The 16420-nt window shown below is 34.5% G+C and overlaps 1 protein-coding gene across 1 annotated transcript in view; it reads right to left on the bottom strand.

Annotated features, from left to right (window-relative positions):
* IPO5 (importin 5) overlaps positions 1–16420 on the bottom strand; it is a 54014-nt gene that overhangs the window by 25484 nt on the left and 12110 nt on the right. The window contains exons 3-9 of the mRNA XM_036754196.1: positions 12335–12527; positions 10538–10640; positions 9379–9475; positions 9038–9142; positions 4995–5117; positions 4796–4916; positions 370–457 (exon numbers count right to left, since the gene is read on the bottom strand). Coding sequence (XP_036610091.1) covers positions 370–457; positions 4796–4916; positions 4995–5117; positions 9038–9142; positions 9379–9475; positions 10538–10640; positions 12335–12527 — 830 coding nt within the window. The remainder of the gene's footprint in view (positions 1–369; positions 458–4795; positions 4917–4994; positions 5118–9037; positions 9143–9378; positions 9476–10537; positions 10641–12334; positions 12528–16420) is intronic.

The raw sequence follows: 16420 nt of genomic DNA, 5'->3' as shown, positions 1-16420 counted from the left end.
GCATTTAAATGTCTGTTGTAAAAAAAGTAAACTATGTGGTCTAAGTCTAAAACTCAAGCAAAATGAACAGAAAGATGCATAGAACATAAAAAAGGACTGAGCAGGAGAAAAAATATTGATTCACAGACTAATCAACAAATACTCTAGATTTAAGCTAGATAACAAATTCTAACTCCCTCTTTGCCTATTTAAAACATGCTTAGTGAAATGTAATTACTCATTTATTCCTCCAAAGTAGTTTCTGAGATAAATGTGCAAACACCACACCAGAAGCCAGTGAGTTGAGCTGGAATTATAGAACTCACAAGCTTTCACTCCTAGTCTTGAGTTTTATTGGGCCATGTGTTTGAGTTTTCTCTGAGCAATTACCTGTCAAAATCATCATCTTCCAGCTCATCAGCATTTGCCCAGTCTTCATCCTCTTCCAGGTCTACCATCATTGCTAACATCTGAGGAACTAAATACAAAACAATTACTTACTTCCTACCTACAGAAACAGGTTTCTTAATTTGATATCCCCCCTCCACCCAACACGTACTAGAAAGCAAAAAAAAAAAAAAATTAAAAAAAAGTTGTCTGAATAGGTATCTGATAAAAATCCAAATATTCTGGTGGGAATGTGGCATAGTGGAGAGACTTCTAGACTTGGATTCAGTACAGACTTGGGTTTGAATCCTGCCTGATATTTGCAAGCTGAGACCATGTGTCCAAATCACTTATTTTCTTTGAGCCTTTGCAACCTCAGCTGTGATATAAGAAAAATAGGCAGACTATTTTCAAAAGTTGCTGTGATGATCAAATGAGATGCCTGTGAAGTGCTCTGTCAAATAGATACTATATAATTCCATTTTATTATTACTTCCAAGAAATATAGAGGACAGCAGTTTTTTTGGCTATTAAAATGAGTATATAACTCAATATATACAATGATGAAAGAGGAAGTATAGCTGTAAACATCAACTCAAGAAATATACGATAATTCAAGAGTTCAACACTTAAAGTAACGCTCCCTACCAGAATACAGTATGGCACTTCAAACATAACTATCACTGAAAGGATATGTGGTGGATTTTTAGTTATTAAAGCTTCAAATCTTGCCCTTAAATTGGCACACAGAAAACAGTTATGTGAGAAATACATGCATATCTCTCTCAATGTTGTTAATGGTTCTGTAAATAAATGATGGTCAAACAACCTCACAGAAAGCAGTTAGTTCTTTAGTATCCAAGTATAAATGAGACGGAAGGTTTGTTGACAGAGAAAATCCAGACTCCACATGGGAGATAATGGGGCAAAGGAGATAAACACTTGGTATCTGGGCTGCTGACTGGCAGGAAGAACCAAGGCTGTTGACTAGCCAAGGGTGGAATGGCTGGCTGCATTTTGGAGGATATCAGTCCTGACACCCAAATTCACTTTGGCTTGACAAAAAGGTGAATTGTGAGCAAGTTAAAGTAGAACTGAGAGCTTGAGAGTTGTAATGGGCCTAAAGCTTCTGAGAATTAAAAGAGAGAGTGTTATAATAAAAGGTACTCAGGTGAAGATGGTCACTGTTCTTGTTACAGTCAGGACACAACAAAGCTATTGAGGGTATACTAATGAGATATTTGTGACAATGTCCAGATTCATAGTGTAGAGAAATCTTTCTACCAAGAAACTTTCCAAGGATTTTGGTATATTAAAAAACATGAATCTTGTTTTACAACTTTCTTTTGGGAAATTACTCAATATGCACCCAAACTTAGGTAACAATAGGATATCATGAAATTATGGTATCATTTGACTAAAGCCCGTAAGTATCAGCATGGCCCAAAACTTTATTTTTATCTCAGGGGAGAAACCGTAACTACTTCAATCCTTGTATCATCTAACATCATAAGCTACATATACTAGACACCTACTAAACTACTAACAAAGAAACCTGTATATCACCATTTTATGTTGCCAAAAGTGAAAGTAATAAAAAGATATACAGCACCTACTTGTAAACACTGTGAACAAATAATTCAAGAGGCAAGATGAGATGAGTCGTTGAGCAGGAAAAAACCCACTGAACTTCACAAGTCAAGAGACTTGTATTTTGCATGTAATTCCATGACTGTCTAGCTCCCTGGGCCTCATCAAGAGATAATTTCCACTCTAGCATTCTATTAACACTAAGATGTTGTCTTTTTGGTTTGCACAAGAAATTCAATGTGTTCCTTTGGTTTTGCTTCTATTGGATAAGCAAATAAAATGTTTTGAGGGAGTTTAAAAAAAAACAAAACACAAAACTTATTTACACAGAAAGATAATTAGTATAGATTTATGTGATGTATGCCTTGAACTCTTTAGCTCACCCAACCAAAAAGACTAAGGTAATATAACCCTCCAGGTTGTTCCTTTCTATCCCCCTCGGGATATGGCACAAGAAGGGACTCTCAAATAGATCAGAATCCAAAATAAGTATCACAAGTCACCTAGTCTCCCTCATTCTACAGATGAGAGGGTTCCCAGTGAGCTGGAGTTACTTGTCTAAGGTCACACAAGTAGAACAGTCAGGATCTGAGACTAAGTCTTTGAACTCTCTATCCAATGTATTTCTCACTACCTTTTTCAAAGTTCTTTTTCTTTTAAAAGAACCAGCTGATAAACTCTGGGTTATTTGAAAGATATTTTCATTCCTTAAAAACTGGACCAAGTGATGGGGGTAAAGGTTTTTTTAGACCTAATTATTACCAATAAGGAAGAACTGCTGTTTACTAAAATGAAAAAAAGAACCTCGGGAGAAGGACAACATAACTTAGATTTCACGAATATCTGCCATTTGTCTACAATTGAGTAGAGTACCTTTTTCAAGTGATAAACAATTGATCAGGCCCCATGGCCAAGAATTTTACACAGTAACTAAATGAAGGAAGGGGGTCCACAAATTTAAATCTTGAGGTAAATATTCTAGCTCCCTGAAGATGAGGAAATTAAGTCTCTATGAGGAAACTGAGTTTCAAAGGTCAAGTGACTCGCTTAAGGCCATATGGTTGAAGTTTTAGGTCAAGTTTTAAACCTGTGTTCTTCCAAACGTCAAGTCCAACACTCTACTGTTCCCATGATACCTCTGTCAAGAATGAAATTTCTGACGACACAAAAGGATTCCAGTGAGGGAGAGAAGTCAAAGCTAGATAAAGACTTGTAGGGATAGGTAGGAATTAAGAGATGAGTTAAGATTTTAAAATGATGCATATGGAAGTAATAGCAAGTAGATGGAAGCAAATATAAAGAACAAAATGGTCCTTTAAAAAGGGTAATGATGCAGATGCTGAGATGACAATGAGTATTAAGATGAATAAAATAGACTTTGTTTCTTAAAAGAGCTGTGGTGAGGATGTATAATTAAAATTAAAAAAATAATAATTCAAAAAAAGAGTTGTGGTGAGGACAAAGAAGGGATCAGATCGATGCTATGGGTAAATAAATAGAATGATTACTGTTATCATCAAAAAAAGGGCAGAATATCTAACTCTTATCTTCTATTTTTGTCTACCAATAAGAACAACCCTTAGACTACAAAAATAAAAAAAATGGCTAACAAGAATGTGATGCTGAAGGTTATACAAGGAGAGAACTAGAAAGGACCTGGTTACTCTCAATATGTTCAAACCAAGAGGTCCAAATTATTTACGTGCCAGGGAACTGAAAGTTACATAAATGACTGAAAAATAGTTGTTATCAGTGACTTTTTAGAAATTAGAGAACAAAAAGAGGGGCTTTAAAAAAGGAGACAGGCATACTCAACTCCAATTATTCAAACTACGTTCAATAAACCTCACTTTAATTTCTGGCAAAAGTCCAACACATACGTATAAAATATTGCAAAGTAAAAAGAATTGATTAAAATATAACTATCAAAATATGTAAACAAATTCATAAAAGTTTGGCTGAAAAGGCCCTGGGACTGCAAACTCAATGAGTGAACTATGACACAGAAAGCAAAAATGGTAACAGGCTCCTAGGGTGCATTTAATGAAAGTAGTCCCACAGTACTCTGCTCTAGTCAGACCATCTAGAACAACACCATGCTCATTTCTATGTACCACATTTTAGGAAGGATACTGACAAATTGGAGGTCCTAAGGAAAAATGAAGGGACTGAAGATAATGTCAAATGAGGCTCTGTTACAGTACTAGGGTAGCGTATGAAAACTAGAGGAGGGGGAATGTGATTGCTCTCTTGAAGTAAATGAAGGCTACTATGTGAAAAAGCATGAGATACTTTTCGACTCAGGAGAGCAGAAGTAGTAATGATAGCAACTGAAGTTGCTAATAGGTTGCAAATTTAGATTTGATGTAAGGAAAAGTTTTATGGTAAGAGCTGTCCCAAAGCAAAATGGGCTGCCTTGAGAGATAGTGTGTCCAAAAAGTTACTAGAGCTTTTCAAGTAAAAATTGGATAATCATTTGTCAGGGATGTTATGGTGGGGTTGGGGTGTGGGGGGGTTCCTATTCAGATGAGAGTTGTAAAAAAGGGGAAAAGTAACATCAACTTGTTCTGCTTAGCGCAGGAAACAGTAATAGGGAAGGGAGTGCCAACAAATCTGCCCGCTTTCCCAAATATAATTTAACATAATAATCTTTAATTCAAGTGATCCTTTGATATGGCTAGTGAAATGAGCTCCTAGTTTTAATTCAATGAGGTTATGTAGTAGATAAAACTGACCACTTTTAACTGGTGTTCAAGTGAAGACATCATTCAAGAACATCAACTTTCTCTCAATTAAGTATCATTGAAAACAAAGTATTTTACAAAGACTTTTTACTTACTAGCCTGTGCAACAATATTTGTATGTTTTCTCAGCATAGCAGCAGCCGTCTCAGACAGGGTCACTATTACTTCAAGGGCAAGTTGACGTTGCATATTATTGAGGCTAGTGTCTGCACATAACTATAAAACAAGAAGATCTAAGTACATTTACAAGTAAAGAATATTTAGGAAAGATATTCTTACAGTGATAAAGTTTACCTTTAGACTCAGCTGTAGAGTAGCTTCTAAGTGGGGACGTAAGTACTTTGGAACAGTATCTGCAATCTCAACAAGGGATTTTAGGACTGAGTCATCATTCTGGTAACATGAGTCATTTACGGCCTATGAGAGATGGAATGGGAAAACTGTTATTTATATAGTGCCTTATTTCTCAAAACATTCATGTCAGGTAAATGGATATCAACACTACCATGACTATAGGTTTTTTAGTTTAGTCATACAATTATTCATTCAGTAATCACTGTTTTAGAATAATATTCCATACACTGATAATCAGCAAATCATTTCCAATGACCACAATATAAGATTCTGGATTATCTTCTAACCAATTTTTGATATTTGTGCTTTTCTTTGTGCTGTTATAATGGGAAATACGTGTTGGGAGACTACAATGCAGAGGAAAGAACGTTGGATTTGCAGTCCTAAGACACAGGTTCAAATTTTAATTCTACCACTTCCTGTATGTTATTAGGCAGGCCAATTAATCTCCCTGGGCCTTGGCTTCCTATCTGTAAAATGAGGGTATTGGTCTAAAGAACCACGAGGTCTTTTCTAAGTCTATGAGCCTATGTCAAAACTATAGACTAATCTAAAAATAAAAATAAAAAGCTACTAGAGTATTTGATAATAGTAAAGTAGCATTTGTTAAATTCATAATAAAAAAAGTAGCCTGAAATGGTCTGAATAAAATTTGCTGAAAATATGTCTAAGGCTCTAATGGTTATTAAACTTCTGGTCTGATTGCTATAAGAAATTAATAAATTTTTATTAAATGAAGATATGAAGAATCCACATTGATTTCTCAAGTTTTCAGAAGACACTTGGGATATTATGTTAAACATTTCCTTTTTTAATAAGCCCAGATTTCTCAAGTTTCAGGCTTGCCATTTGATACTTCTAATTAGAAATATCCAGTAATGTTGCTCTGCTGGAGTTGTTCGTTAAATTCCCTCCATACAGCAAATCCAAGTTCAAAATGATTAATTTTTCTTCTATGTAAAAACATTTCTGATCAAGGACAGTTATTATTTAAGCACCAATTTAGGTATCTACTCAAAAATCTCTATTTTACAACACTTGTGCCTATTCACAAGATCTTCTTGAGCTGCCTTCTTTAACAATTGGTATTTATATACTGCTTTTAAGATATGCCAAATGCTCTATATACATTATCACAATGGCTTCTCATAAAAACTATAGAATGTACTATATTATTATCCCCATTCCATAGATAAGTTAACTGAGGCTCAGAGAGATTAACTGACTTGTCCTTAGTCACACAACTGGTGTTTGAAATGAAATATAAAATCAAGTCTCCAATCTCCAACACTGGTATTCTTTGTAAAACATGGAACCAGGGTCAAACAAAAACTACTCATCACTCCCAGGATTGCCTCTCTTATGTTCAATTCAACAACCATTTGTGCCATACATGGGCACATACAACCTATGAGGAAGGCATACGTTCAGTCATATTCTGTCTTGTCTACACCCGTATGCAATACCCACATACACCCTACCAATTCAATATCCCAAGAGTGGAAATCAGCTATGATTATCAACATTATATCTTAAAAATATACAAATTGATAATTACTTTAACTATTCCACTTTATTAATGGAACTTCAATAGCTTAGTAACTGTACACTGTACAATTTTATCTGCAGAACAACTCAGCTGTTACCCCCTTTGGGGGAAAAAAAAAGCTCTTAATAAACATAGTCTACATCTAATACTTTGTAAAAATCACATAAACTCTCAGTAACTCTAAATGTAACTGTGAATGAAGGTAACATTAATCTATAATAATATCCTTTGGTACTTGTTTTTTTGGTACTTTACCTTAAGTTGGAAGGATGTTATATGGCAAATGAAAATATTTTCTGCTAAACTTTGTTGCCAATAATATTAGCAGTAAATCTTTTTTTGCCCATCATCCAGGGGCATTCAATTCCAACTCTCCAAACCAATGTTACTTTTGGCTGCTATGTGTTCCCCCTTGGCAAAGAAATGAGGTGGCAACTGGCTCTGAAGCTAAGCATTAGCTGGTGCGTGGGTTCTTCTGGACATATCCTTGAGGTGAATCAACTAAACTTTTTCAGGAAATGGTAATAAATAAAATCAGTATATGTGTCCTGTTCCATTTCCCATTTTTGAAGCTCAATAGTTTATTTGAATTTCAAGTTGAATTTCTTGCAATTGTTTACAGGATATCCTCATTTTATACCTTTTAAAAAATATAATTTTGGGCTTATTCTAGTCAATGGTGTGCACATTGGGCCTATTCTTTGATTCTTGTTTATTTCATTTCTTGTGGGTTTTGTGTGTGGGTGGGTGCTTGTCATATTCATCACCTTCTGACTAAATGCTTGTTGACTTCACTGACTCCATAAAATCCTACTATAACCTCTTATCACCATGTAGAGATGACATGGGATTCTCAAAGGCTATGCCATCAAAAATTCTGACAAGTTCAACTACACTTGAAAGAATCTGCATGTGGTATCTTAGTGAAGGATGGGTAATGAAATTTAAGGATTAACCTAATTAACTCTATGGAGGACTAATTAGTATTTCAAAATGTGGATAACCATGAATAAATGTATCGAATTTCCAATATGTGTGTGTGTATATATATAAAATATATATATATGTATATATATGTACATATATATGTATGTGTATATATGTATGTATATATACACACATATATACGTATACACACACGTATATACATATATACACATACATACACATACATACACACACACACACACACACACATATATGAAAACAAATTTAAAATCATGGTCCTGATATTCTTAAAAAGCTAAGTGAGAGTACAAATAGGTTTACCACTACATGATGTTCTCTGGCTATGGCAACTTAAAAAGAAATTTAAAATTTCTTACAGTTCTACTTTGCCTCCTCCTACTTCCCCACCCCCACTTCCCAAATGCTGATAGTGGAGTGGGAGTGAAGGAGGCAGTAGGAACTAAGAATCACTTTTTTAGTCCATCTAAATATTTACTGAACTACTTGGTACTTTAAAAAAAATCATTTATTTTTAGTTTTCAACATTCACTTCCATAAGATTCTGAGTTCTGAATTTTCTCCCTATCTCTCTCCTCCCTGCAGCCCAAGATGACGTGCAATTTGATATAGACTCTACATACACATTTACATACACATTCATATTGAACTTCTTTTCACATTAGTCATGTTGTAAAGAATTAGAATGAATGGGAGAAACCACAAGAAAGAAGAAACAAAAAAAGGAAAAGAGAGAGCACAAATAAATATACTTGGTACTTTTAATGTAATCTTTTTTTCCAATAAACTAGTTAAATTGAACTAAATCAGTATTATAAAAAAAAGAAGCTAGAAAAATTTTAAGCAAAATAGTAAGACTGTTCTGTACTCCTTAGTTTATTTTTATCACGTTTTCTCCTAAGGCCAAAAGGACCATTATTTTCATGAGGCTCTTGGTTATCTCAATTTATAGAGCTCACTGGAAAGACTCTCATGAGGATAAGGGAAGTGAATGTGTTGTGTTTTTGTGTAGGTATGTATGCTCACATCTCTTGGGAGAGGACAGAGATTGAGGAATACTACAAAAAACTTAACCAAGTCCAACACAGACTTTGATATTTGGTCACTTCAGTGCAAAGTTAGGCACTGGGAAAGATATAAAAAGGTATGAAGATAATATGGCTCAGGTTTAAAATAACAAAAGCATCCAAAGACAATTTAGAAACTTTGTACTTGTATGCAATGAATAACCGTTCTCTTTGAGTACTGGTTAAAAGAACAAACTTGGGACTAACAGAATTATATCTAATTAAGATTTATGTACGTTTATATGCATGTAATATATATCCTTCCACTTTATATAAAGTAGCCTGGCTAAACCCTAAATTTGGAATATTTAAAACTCCACAAGACACATTTTATAAAGCAAAGAGTTGTATGTTTAAACAAAAAAAGTGGATAGTAACATCCTTGCTACATTATTTCTTACCTGTAAGATTCCTGGTAGCAAGTCTGCAAAATGTTTGAGTAATGCAACATTATGCTCATTTGCAAGCACAAATGCAGCTGCAGCTCTTGCAGATAATGTCCTGATCTGAAAAGAGTCAAACAGTGTGGATTAGGAGAAACAATTTTTTCCTGCTGTGAATTCAAATCCTCCAATGCTGTATATTATCATGTAAACTTCCTTTTTACTGTAGTTTACTAATAAATCCTAGTTATTAAGCTATTTGGAAGTGAAAATACCATGAAATATTTGCTAAATTAATTTCCTTACTAACAAGATGCCATGTTACACTGTGTATCTCAAGAAATATACATTTTTATTACCGCTGGATGTTCCTGGTCTTGCATACACTGAACCAACATCCGTTTGATGACATCCAAATAATGTTGTTGTTGATTTCCAAAAATTCCAGGAAAGTTCCTAAAAATGTTACAAAATATATAAAGTAACTAGGTCTTCATGTCAAATGATCTCTTAATAATTACCACTGAATCTTGCCTACCATTTCAACAATATAATTTTGGGTTGGGGTAGAAAATGTAAGCAAAGGTAATAATCCCTGCTGCTTTTCACCTTTGTCATCGCTTTGGTTCCTAGTTGGAAGCTGCTTCTGGTTTAAGAGATGAATAGGGACAGTGATCAAATCTGAAGCAGGAATGACAACTGGGGCTGTTGAATACGTGGGTCCTACTCCCAGCAATCCAGGTCATTTGAAATTCTTCTATATTCAAGTCAATGAAAAACTGAATCTATCTATTGATGTCTGAGGTCAGGTGGTCAAGATAATACAACAGGAATTAGAAATATGATAAAGTAGAAAAATAAGAATAGGCTAATGAGACACCTACATTTCTCTTCTCTTTAAATGCGTAACTGAAAGTAAAGGCATACTTTAGTGAACATTGATTATGCTTCTTGGTGTGTTAATATCTTAATTTTAACAACCAGGGAATGAAAATAACCCTGAAAGCAAAATAATTATTTTGTAATGTGGATAAGTACCGCTAATGTATCATTTTTCTAATTTGTATATACATATAAATGTGTTACATGCTTGCAAAAAATACATTTTCTTAAATTGGAACACTATAGTTTTTAAAAACCTGCTATATCAGACACTACTTGACACAGAAAGAGATTAATTTATTATTGTTTGAGCCCCTAATTATAGAGGAAAGCAAGATAATTCCATTTAGAATTATTAGAAGAGGCAGAAGTCTGGTCTATAGAAAGCACAATATATATAAGTAAGACGTTACTATCTACCTTTAATACAAAATGCCAAGAGCATTTATATGTACGTAGATATATATCTATGTATAGATATACATAGATATATATATATGTACACTCAAAAGTATTTTAAACACCATAAAAAGCTGAACAATTTAAGTTCAGAGCTCCTAAACAGGGGCTGCAACAAATATTAAATGTTTTATTTTCTTCCAAAAATTACATCAATAACTAAATCTGTGAATATACCAGAAAATGTGAAGGGCAGCTTCCCGCAGTCCCACATTTTGAGAACTGACTGAATCAAAAAGGAACTTCAGACCTTCTGGCCACTGGTTATTGCCATCCTCATCTGGAAGCAGAGAAATTTAGGCAGTAAATGTATAATTAGACTTAAAAACTAAAGATTCTTAAAGGGTGACTCCCCATTTAGAAAAAAAATGAAGTCAATGTAGTATTATATTATAGTTTAATAGTAGTATAATAAATTCAGAAGGGTAAGTTTAATTGCCAAAAAAAAGGTCAACCCATGTGCATTCATAATGTTCACTATCTAATATTAAATTTGTAGGTACCAAAATGTTCCTCTTAAATGTAATTATTTGCACATCTTTTAAAATAGCCATAAAACCTCAATAAATTTTAACCTTTAGTATCACTTTCACTTAAGACTCAAAACCATATGAATTTCTTTCATATTTTAAAGCAAATTTTATAATTCCATAGCACCAAGGGAATTTTATTTCTTAGGTTAACTTTTCAACAATCCATATAGTTAAACAAAGTCACTAAGGCCTCCCTCAGCCTTTCTTAGTTTGTAAGAGGTCTTCAGTTTAAGGATCCACACTGTTCAGTCACTTAAAGTCCATATTGAAATTTGAATACAATACGGGATCAAATTTCAAATTGTATTCAAATTTCAATATGGACTTTAAGTGACTGAACAGTGCTGAGTTTTTGAGTAATGTAAAATGGAAAGAGGCAGTGTCCTTCTGAGAGAGGTGGTGGGTGATTTGGGGTAAGGCCATGGACCCCAAAAGGTGAAGAGTAGAGCATGTAACTTGCCCAGCATTCTCTCCAAAACACTACTAGCTGCTTCAAACTAAAACAGGCACTAAAGTTATTATCCACTCCCTAATTTAGAGATGAGGAAACTGAGGTTCAGAAAAGGTTCAGTGATGTATCTGTACCCAGTTGCACAGCTAGTGTCGGAGATGGGATGTGAACTCTGTTCTTGCCTTACTCCACTTTTTCCAGTATACCACTCAATACTCAAACTAAAATATCAATTGGGCTCAATGAAGCTGAGCTTATCAATATTTAATATGATGGATTTACAGGGAAATGAAACAGAAACTGAATTTGCCATAACAGTCCTTTAAATAAATAAGGAAGATGTGGCTAAACAATGATTTCTATCAGATGCAACAGCATTTATTTTTATAGTGGAATGAGGGAACTAGGAAAGTTCAGACAAGGAAAGAAAAAAATCATAAAACCAGGCAACTTTGTAATTGTGGCTTCAAGTTTATCAACTGAACTTTCAGACATTAAGGATACCAACATTATGCACATCTAGAAAGATTCTAATACCCCAAATCAAGTAATTCAAAAAATGAATTGCCATTTTTCACAGCTTCACTGGCATAATTAATAGATAGTTTTACTATTGGTTTGCTTGTACTAAATCTTTGCCAAAATGTAAGAGTCAAACACCGACAATACTGTTCAAATGATTTGTTTCTTAATTACAAAGTGAGTTAAGTGCTAAATACTCAGGGAGTGGCCTTACAAAAAGAGATATAAATTGATCTCACTAAGAACATCTGCATGTACATTAGCTGATGTAATTTAATGCCTGTCACACACTGAAAATCTGAAATAATTATTGTATAAGGAGAAACAGGGTAGAGATTATTCTCAACTCCTTAGTCTCATTTGGAAGAGAACAAAGGTCCTCATAAGTGAACCAGGAACTTCTCTAAAAGACATTTAGCGAATAATATATGTACATTTTCTATTATTGCATTTTCATTTCAGACCTACCTATTAAATTCCTGGCCAGCTCAGCAGCAATATCACAGACTTTTTTCCTCATGCTAGACTGTGTTTCCATCTGAATAATTAATAGTAGTTCAGTTTTGATGGCATTCTGAACATCAGAAGGAAGAGTTGGATAAACTTCCTCAAAAGCAGAGGACAAAAGACGTCGTAGGAGGACAGCAGCCATTTGTCTAGCCTAAAATAAAACAAATTTTGTTACCTTGCATGTTACTGGGAGAAAAAATTGAAGTTAATTTCATTCCACTCATTAACATATAAATTTCAATTTTCACTAGTAGATTTCTACAGTTCATCAGAAAATTACTTTGACACTGCCCTGCCCCCAATAAAGTGAATTTAATGTATATGAAAGTTTTCCATCGATTTTGTCCACTTATAATAATATTTGAACCAATACTGTTCTTCATCACTATGGAAAACCATTAAATAATGCTCCTTTTAAATTCATCTTTCCATATTAAACATGGTTCTTCAACCCTTGCCCATCATTCTGCATGGCTGCCTTTTCACAAAGTAGCTTGAAGAGAATGCTTTCAAGGCCATTTTATTCCTTAACTATCATCTACACAAATGAGCGCAGTATGTGAGCCCCCTTGGTTTTCCATTTCTAAAGTCTCTTCCACTTTGGTCGAATAATTTCTTTCTTTCAAGGACTCGCTCAGGTGCTGCTACCTCCTTTACGAAGCTTCTCCGATCCCACTTCTTGTTATAAATAAGCTCTTACTATCAAACTATTCAGACTTCTCTTACGAACTTACATTCTAGTTATCAGTGTTATCTATCCTTTCTCCCCAAATAGATTTCTAAATCCAAGGTCTGGGACTATTTTTTATTTCATCTTTGTATTCTAAGCACTTAGCACAGAACATCCCCATGTAGTAGGTACTTAATAATTATTTGTCAAATTCAGTCGGAATTCTCAGCTCAGTGTTTACTATAAAACTTCAGGCGCAGCTGACCAAAATAATAGATTGTTATTTTATGCTATATTTAAAATTCCTAAAGTAAACCTATGAATCTGGATTCCAGGAAATAAGAATTTTCTGTCGAAATGTATTTTCTTTATTCATTAACACCTTAAACTTTTAACGATCCTTAAGGTTCAAGTATCTTTTAAGATTTAAAATACTTTGAATATATCAGTAGTGTTTTACTATAAATTTTTTGAAATTTTATAATCCACATAGGGAAGCAAAATCCTCAAGTTGTTAGTTGGAAGGAGCTAACCTCAGAAATCACTTAGTCCAATCTCTTTGTTTTAGCCTTAAAACAATATCCTACTTTTCAAAGCTTGACAGATGATGGAACTTTCTACATTAATATTCTATATATATTCAATTAAGTCTTACATAGTAACAGAAGACCCAATACTAACACATGTTCCATTTTTCAATGGCTGGCACATAGTAAGTGCTTAATAAATGTTTCTTTCTTTCTTCCTTTCTTTCTCTTTCCTTTCTTACCATCGAAAAATTCCAGACCATATAATCATCTATCCTTCCAGATTTGGTGCTCTTCTTGGCCTTCCTTTCATATACTATGTACCTTCTAGTTCTCATCCATGTTGTTATCTATGGCTGTTGTTAAGGCAGTTAGTTCACACAGTGAGCGCTGAACCTGGAGTGAGGAAGACCTAAGTTCAAATCCTACCTCAGATACTTACTAGCTTTGTGACCCTGGGCAAGTCACTTAACCTCTCTGAGCCTCAGTATCCTCCTCTTAAAAAAAGTGGGGATAATAATAGCACCTACTTCCCAGGGTTGTTGTGATGACCAAATGAGACTGTAAAGTGTTTCACAACACTTAAGAGCTATATAAACGCTAGCTCTCATTACTGTTGTTATTAGGAATATCAAATTTAGGTCCAACTCAACCTTGGCAAAGGCTCTTTTTTAGGCCAATTCATTAACTTGTGCTTAACTTCTTTATTAAAAGTATTCTAAATATTAACCCTTGTCTTCAGTGGCACAATGTAATCTCCCCAGGGAACAGGTATTTAGTCTTTGTATTTATATACCACATATCTAGCACAGCACCTGATACACAGAAAGTACTTGTTGACTGATACTACTTGCAACCCATGAGCCCAAATAGATATTCCATCTACTAAGTGCCTCAGTGAAACATAGGATACCCAAAGTAAAGCTTTCTTAAGGATGTGAATTAGCCTGATTCATCTTTGTTTCAAACCTCAGACACCTATGTAACCTTAGTAAGTAAGTTATGGTCAAACTAGGGTAATATGAATACCAAACTCCTCTATTAAAAAAAAAAGACCAAAAAACTTTAAGAGTTATTTCATTAAAATTTTTGTTAAATTTCACTTAAAAATTATTATTTTTATTTATTTTTATTGGTACAGAAAACTATGAGAATGTTAATTCAGGAAATACCAGACAGGCATATAAAAACTAGTTAAACAGGAGTGTAGTTTTCAATAAAATTTTGCCAAGACATCTGGTTATCTCCTATCAACCAAACACGCTCTTAAAAGTTTCAAATCTAAATAATGTCGGAAGGATTATTGCTGCCAAACACATGTATGTTGACAAAAACAAATACAGCCTAGTTCCCAAGTTTTAACTTGTATTAAAGATTCATACCAATGGTTTAGCTGTCTTTGAAAAGATTTCCTACTATGTTTAAGACACTCCTGAAGCATCCTATTTTTCACAAGCAAAATGGAAACATTTAAAATGCCCCCTGAGGGCAGATTTATGTTTTTGTCTTTTTATTCCCTGGGACCTAATACTTTGTCTAGCCTATCAGTGGTACTTAAAGGTTGTTGAATGACTATATATGAGATCATAGGATCAAGAACTTTAAGGTGCCTTAAAAGATTATTTAGGCCACGCCCCCTCACTTTATAGGTAAGCAAACTAAGCCCTAGGAGTTAAGTGATTTATCCAAAGTTTCACTGAAAATATGTAGTAGAGGTAAGATTTAAACCCAAGCTCATATTACATCACACAATTTCTTTTATAAAAGCAAATATATTGATAATTTATGTAATCATTAGCAAAGATTTAAAAATCAGCTTGAATGCTGATGTACTCTAGAATGCTTAGGTGTATTTCTTGTAGGCTAAGGACTATTCTAGAAATGTATGCGAAAAGACAGCAGATGAACCAGACACCAATGAACCTAAACTCTTATCATATACAGGGCAAAGTGAGACCATAAAATCAAAATGTTTTAATACCCAACTAAAAGTGTTCACTAAACTCTGCCATTTAAGAAATGTATAGCTCAACATAACATTAACAAGGAAGAAGAAAAAGAAGAGCACAGTGGAGAGAGTATTGATTGGACTCAGAAAACTTGGCCATGGGAGCCAGTGATAGTTTGTAGCTTATTACTGAGTAATCAAACTCTCCAAACCTCACTTTCCTAATCTGTAAAATGAGAATATCTGTACTACTTCCATCTCTCACACACAATTCTTGTTTTTCATGATTTCAGAAGACTGCAAACTGCAGGTGACCCAAAGGCCGATGGAGAGCTGTGATGAGTATATGCATGCTGCAGGTCATAATGATCCCTCAAGCATGAGAAATGCCTCAAAAACATTGTTGTTAAGGCCAAGCATGATCAGAAAAAGAGCAGAGCCAGTTGTCACACTGTGAAAGTGAAGTATGACAGACAACCATAGCCCAACTACAACAGCAGGCCTCCAGTGCATAGGTATTAGATTCTCTACCAAGGATTTACAAAGATAGGATGGCTATAAGGACACACAGGGTGAGGCAATACCAATACCAGAAGAGGACAGTATATCACAGATCCACTGAAATGTCACTACAGTCAGTTCTGTTACAAGGTGACAGGTACATGTATTCACTCAAAGTTAAGCAAACTTGCACAATAAAACCCACAGGAATCATGGGAGTCATGGGGTTGGGGGACAGAGCTCAAAAACTAAGTGACACATGGCCGAAAGGGAAGGGGTACAGAGGACCAGCCCTTCTTGACTCACAATGGCTACGGCACCAGAAGATATACAATAAACATGGCACTTTACCTAGAACTAAACTTGACATCTGCTTGTGGAAGGAGGCTGTAGCTTGG

The sequence above is a fragment of the Trichosurus vulpecula genome, chromosome 4 (genome assembly GCF_011100635.1).
Source record: "Trichosurus vulpecula isolate mTriVul1 chromosome 4, mTriVul1.pri, whole genome shotgun sequence".
In the NCBI taxonomy this organism is placed as follows: domain Eukaryota; kingdom Metazoa; phylum Chordata; class Mammalia; order Diprotodontia; family Phalangeridae; genus Trichosurus; species Trichosurus vulpecula.
This window is presented reverse-complemented; position numbering and strand designations above follow the sequence as displayed.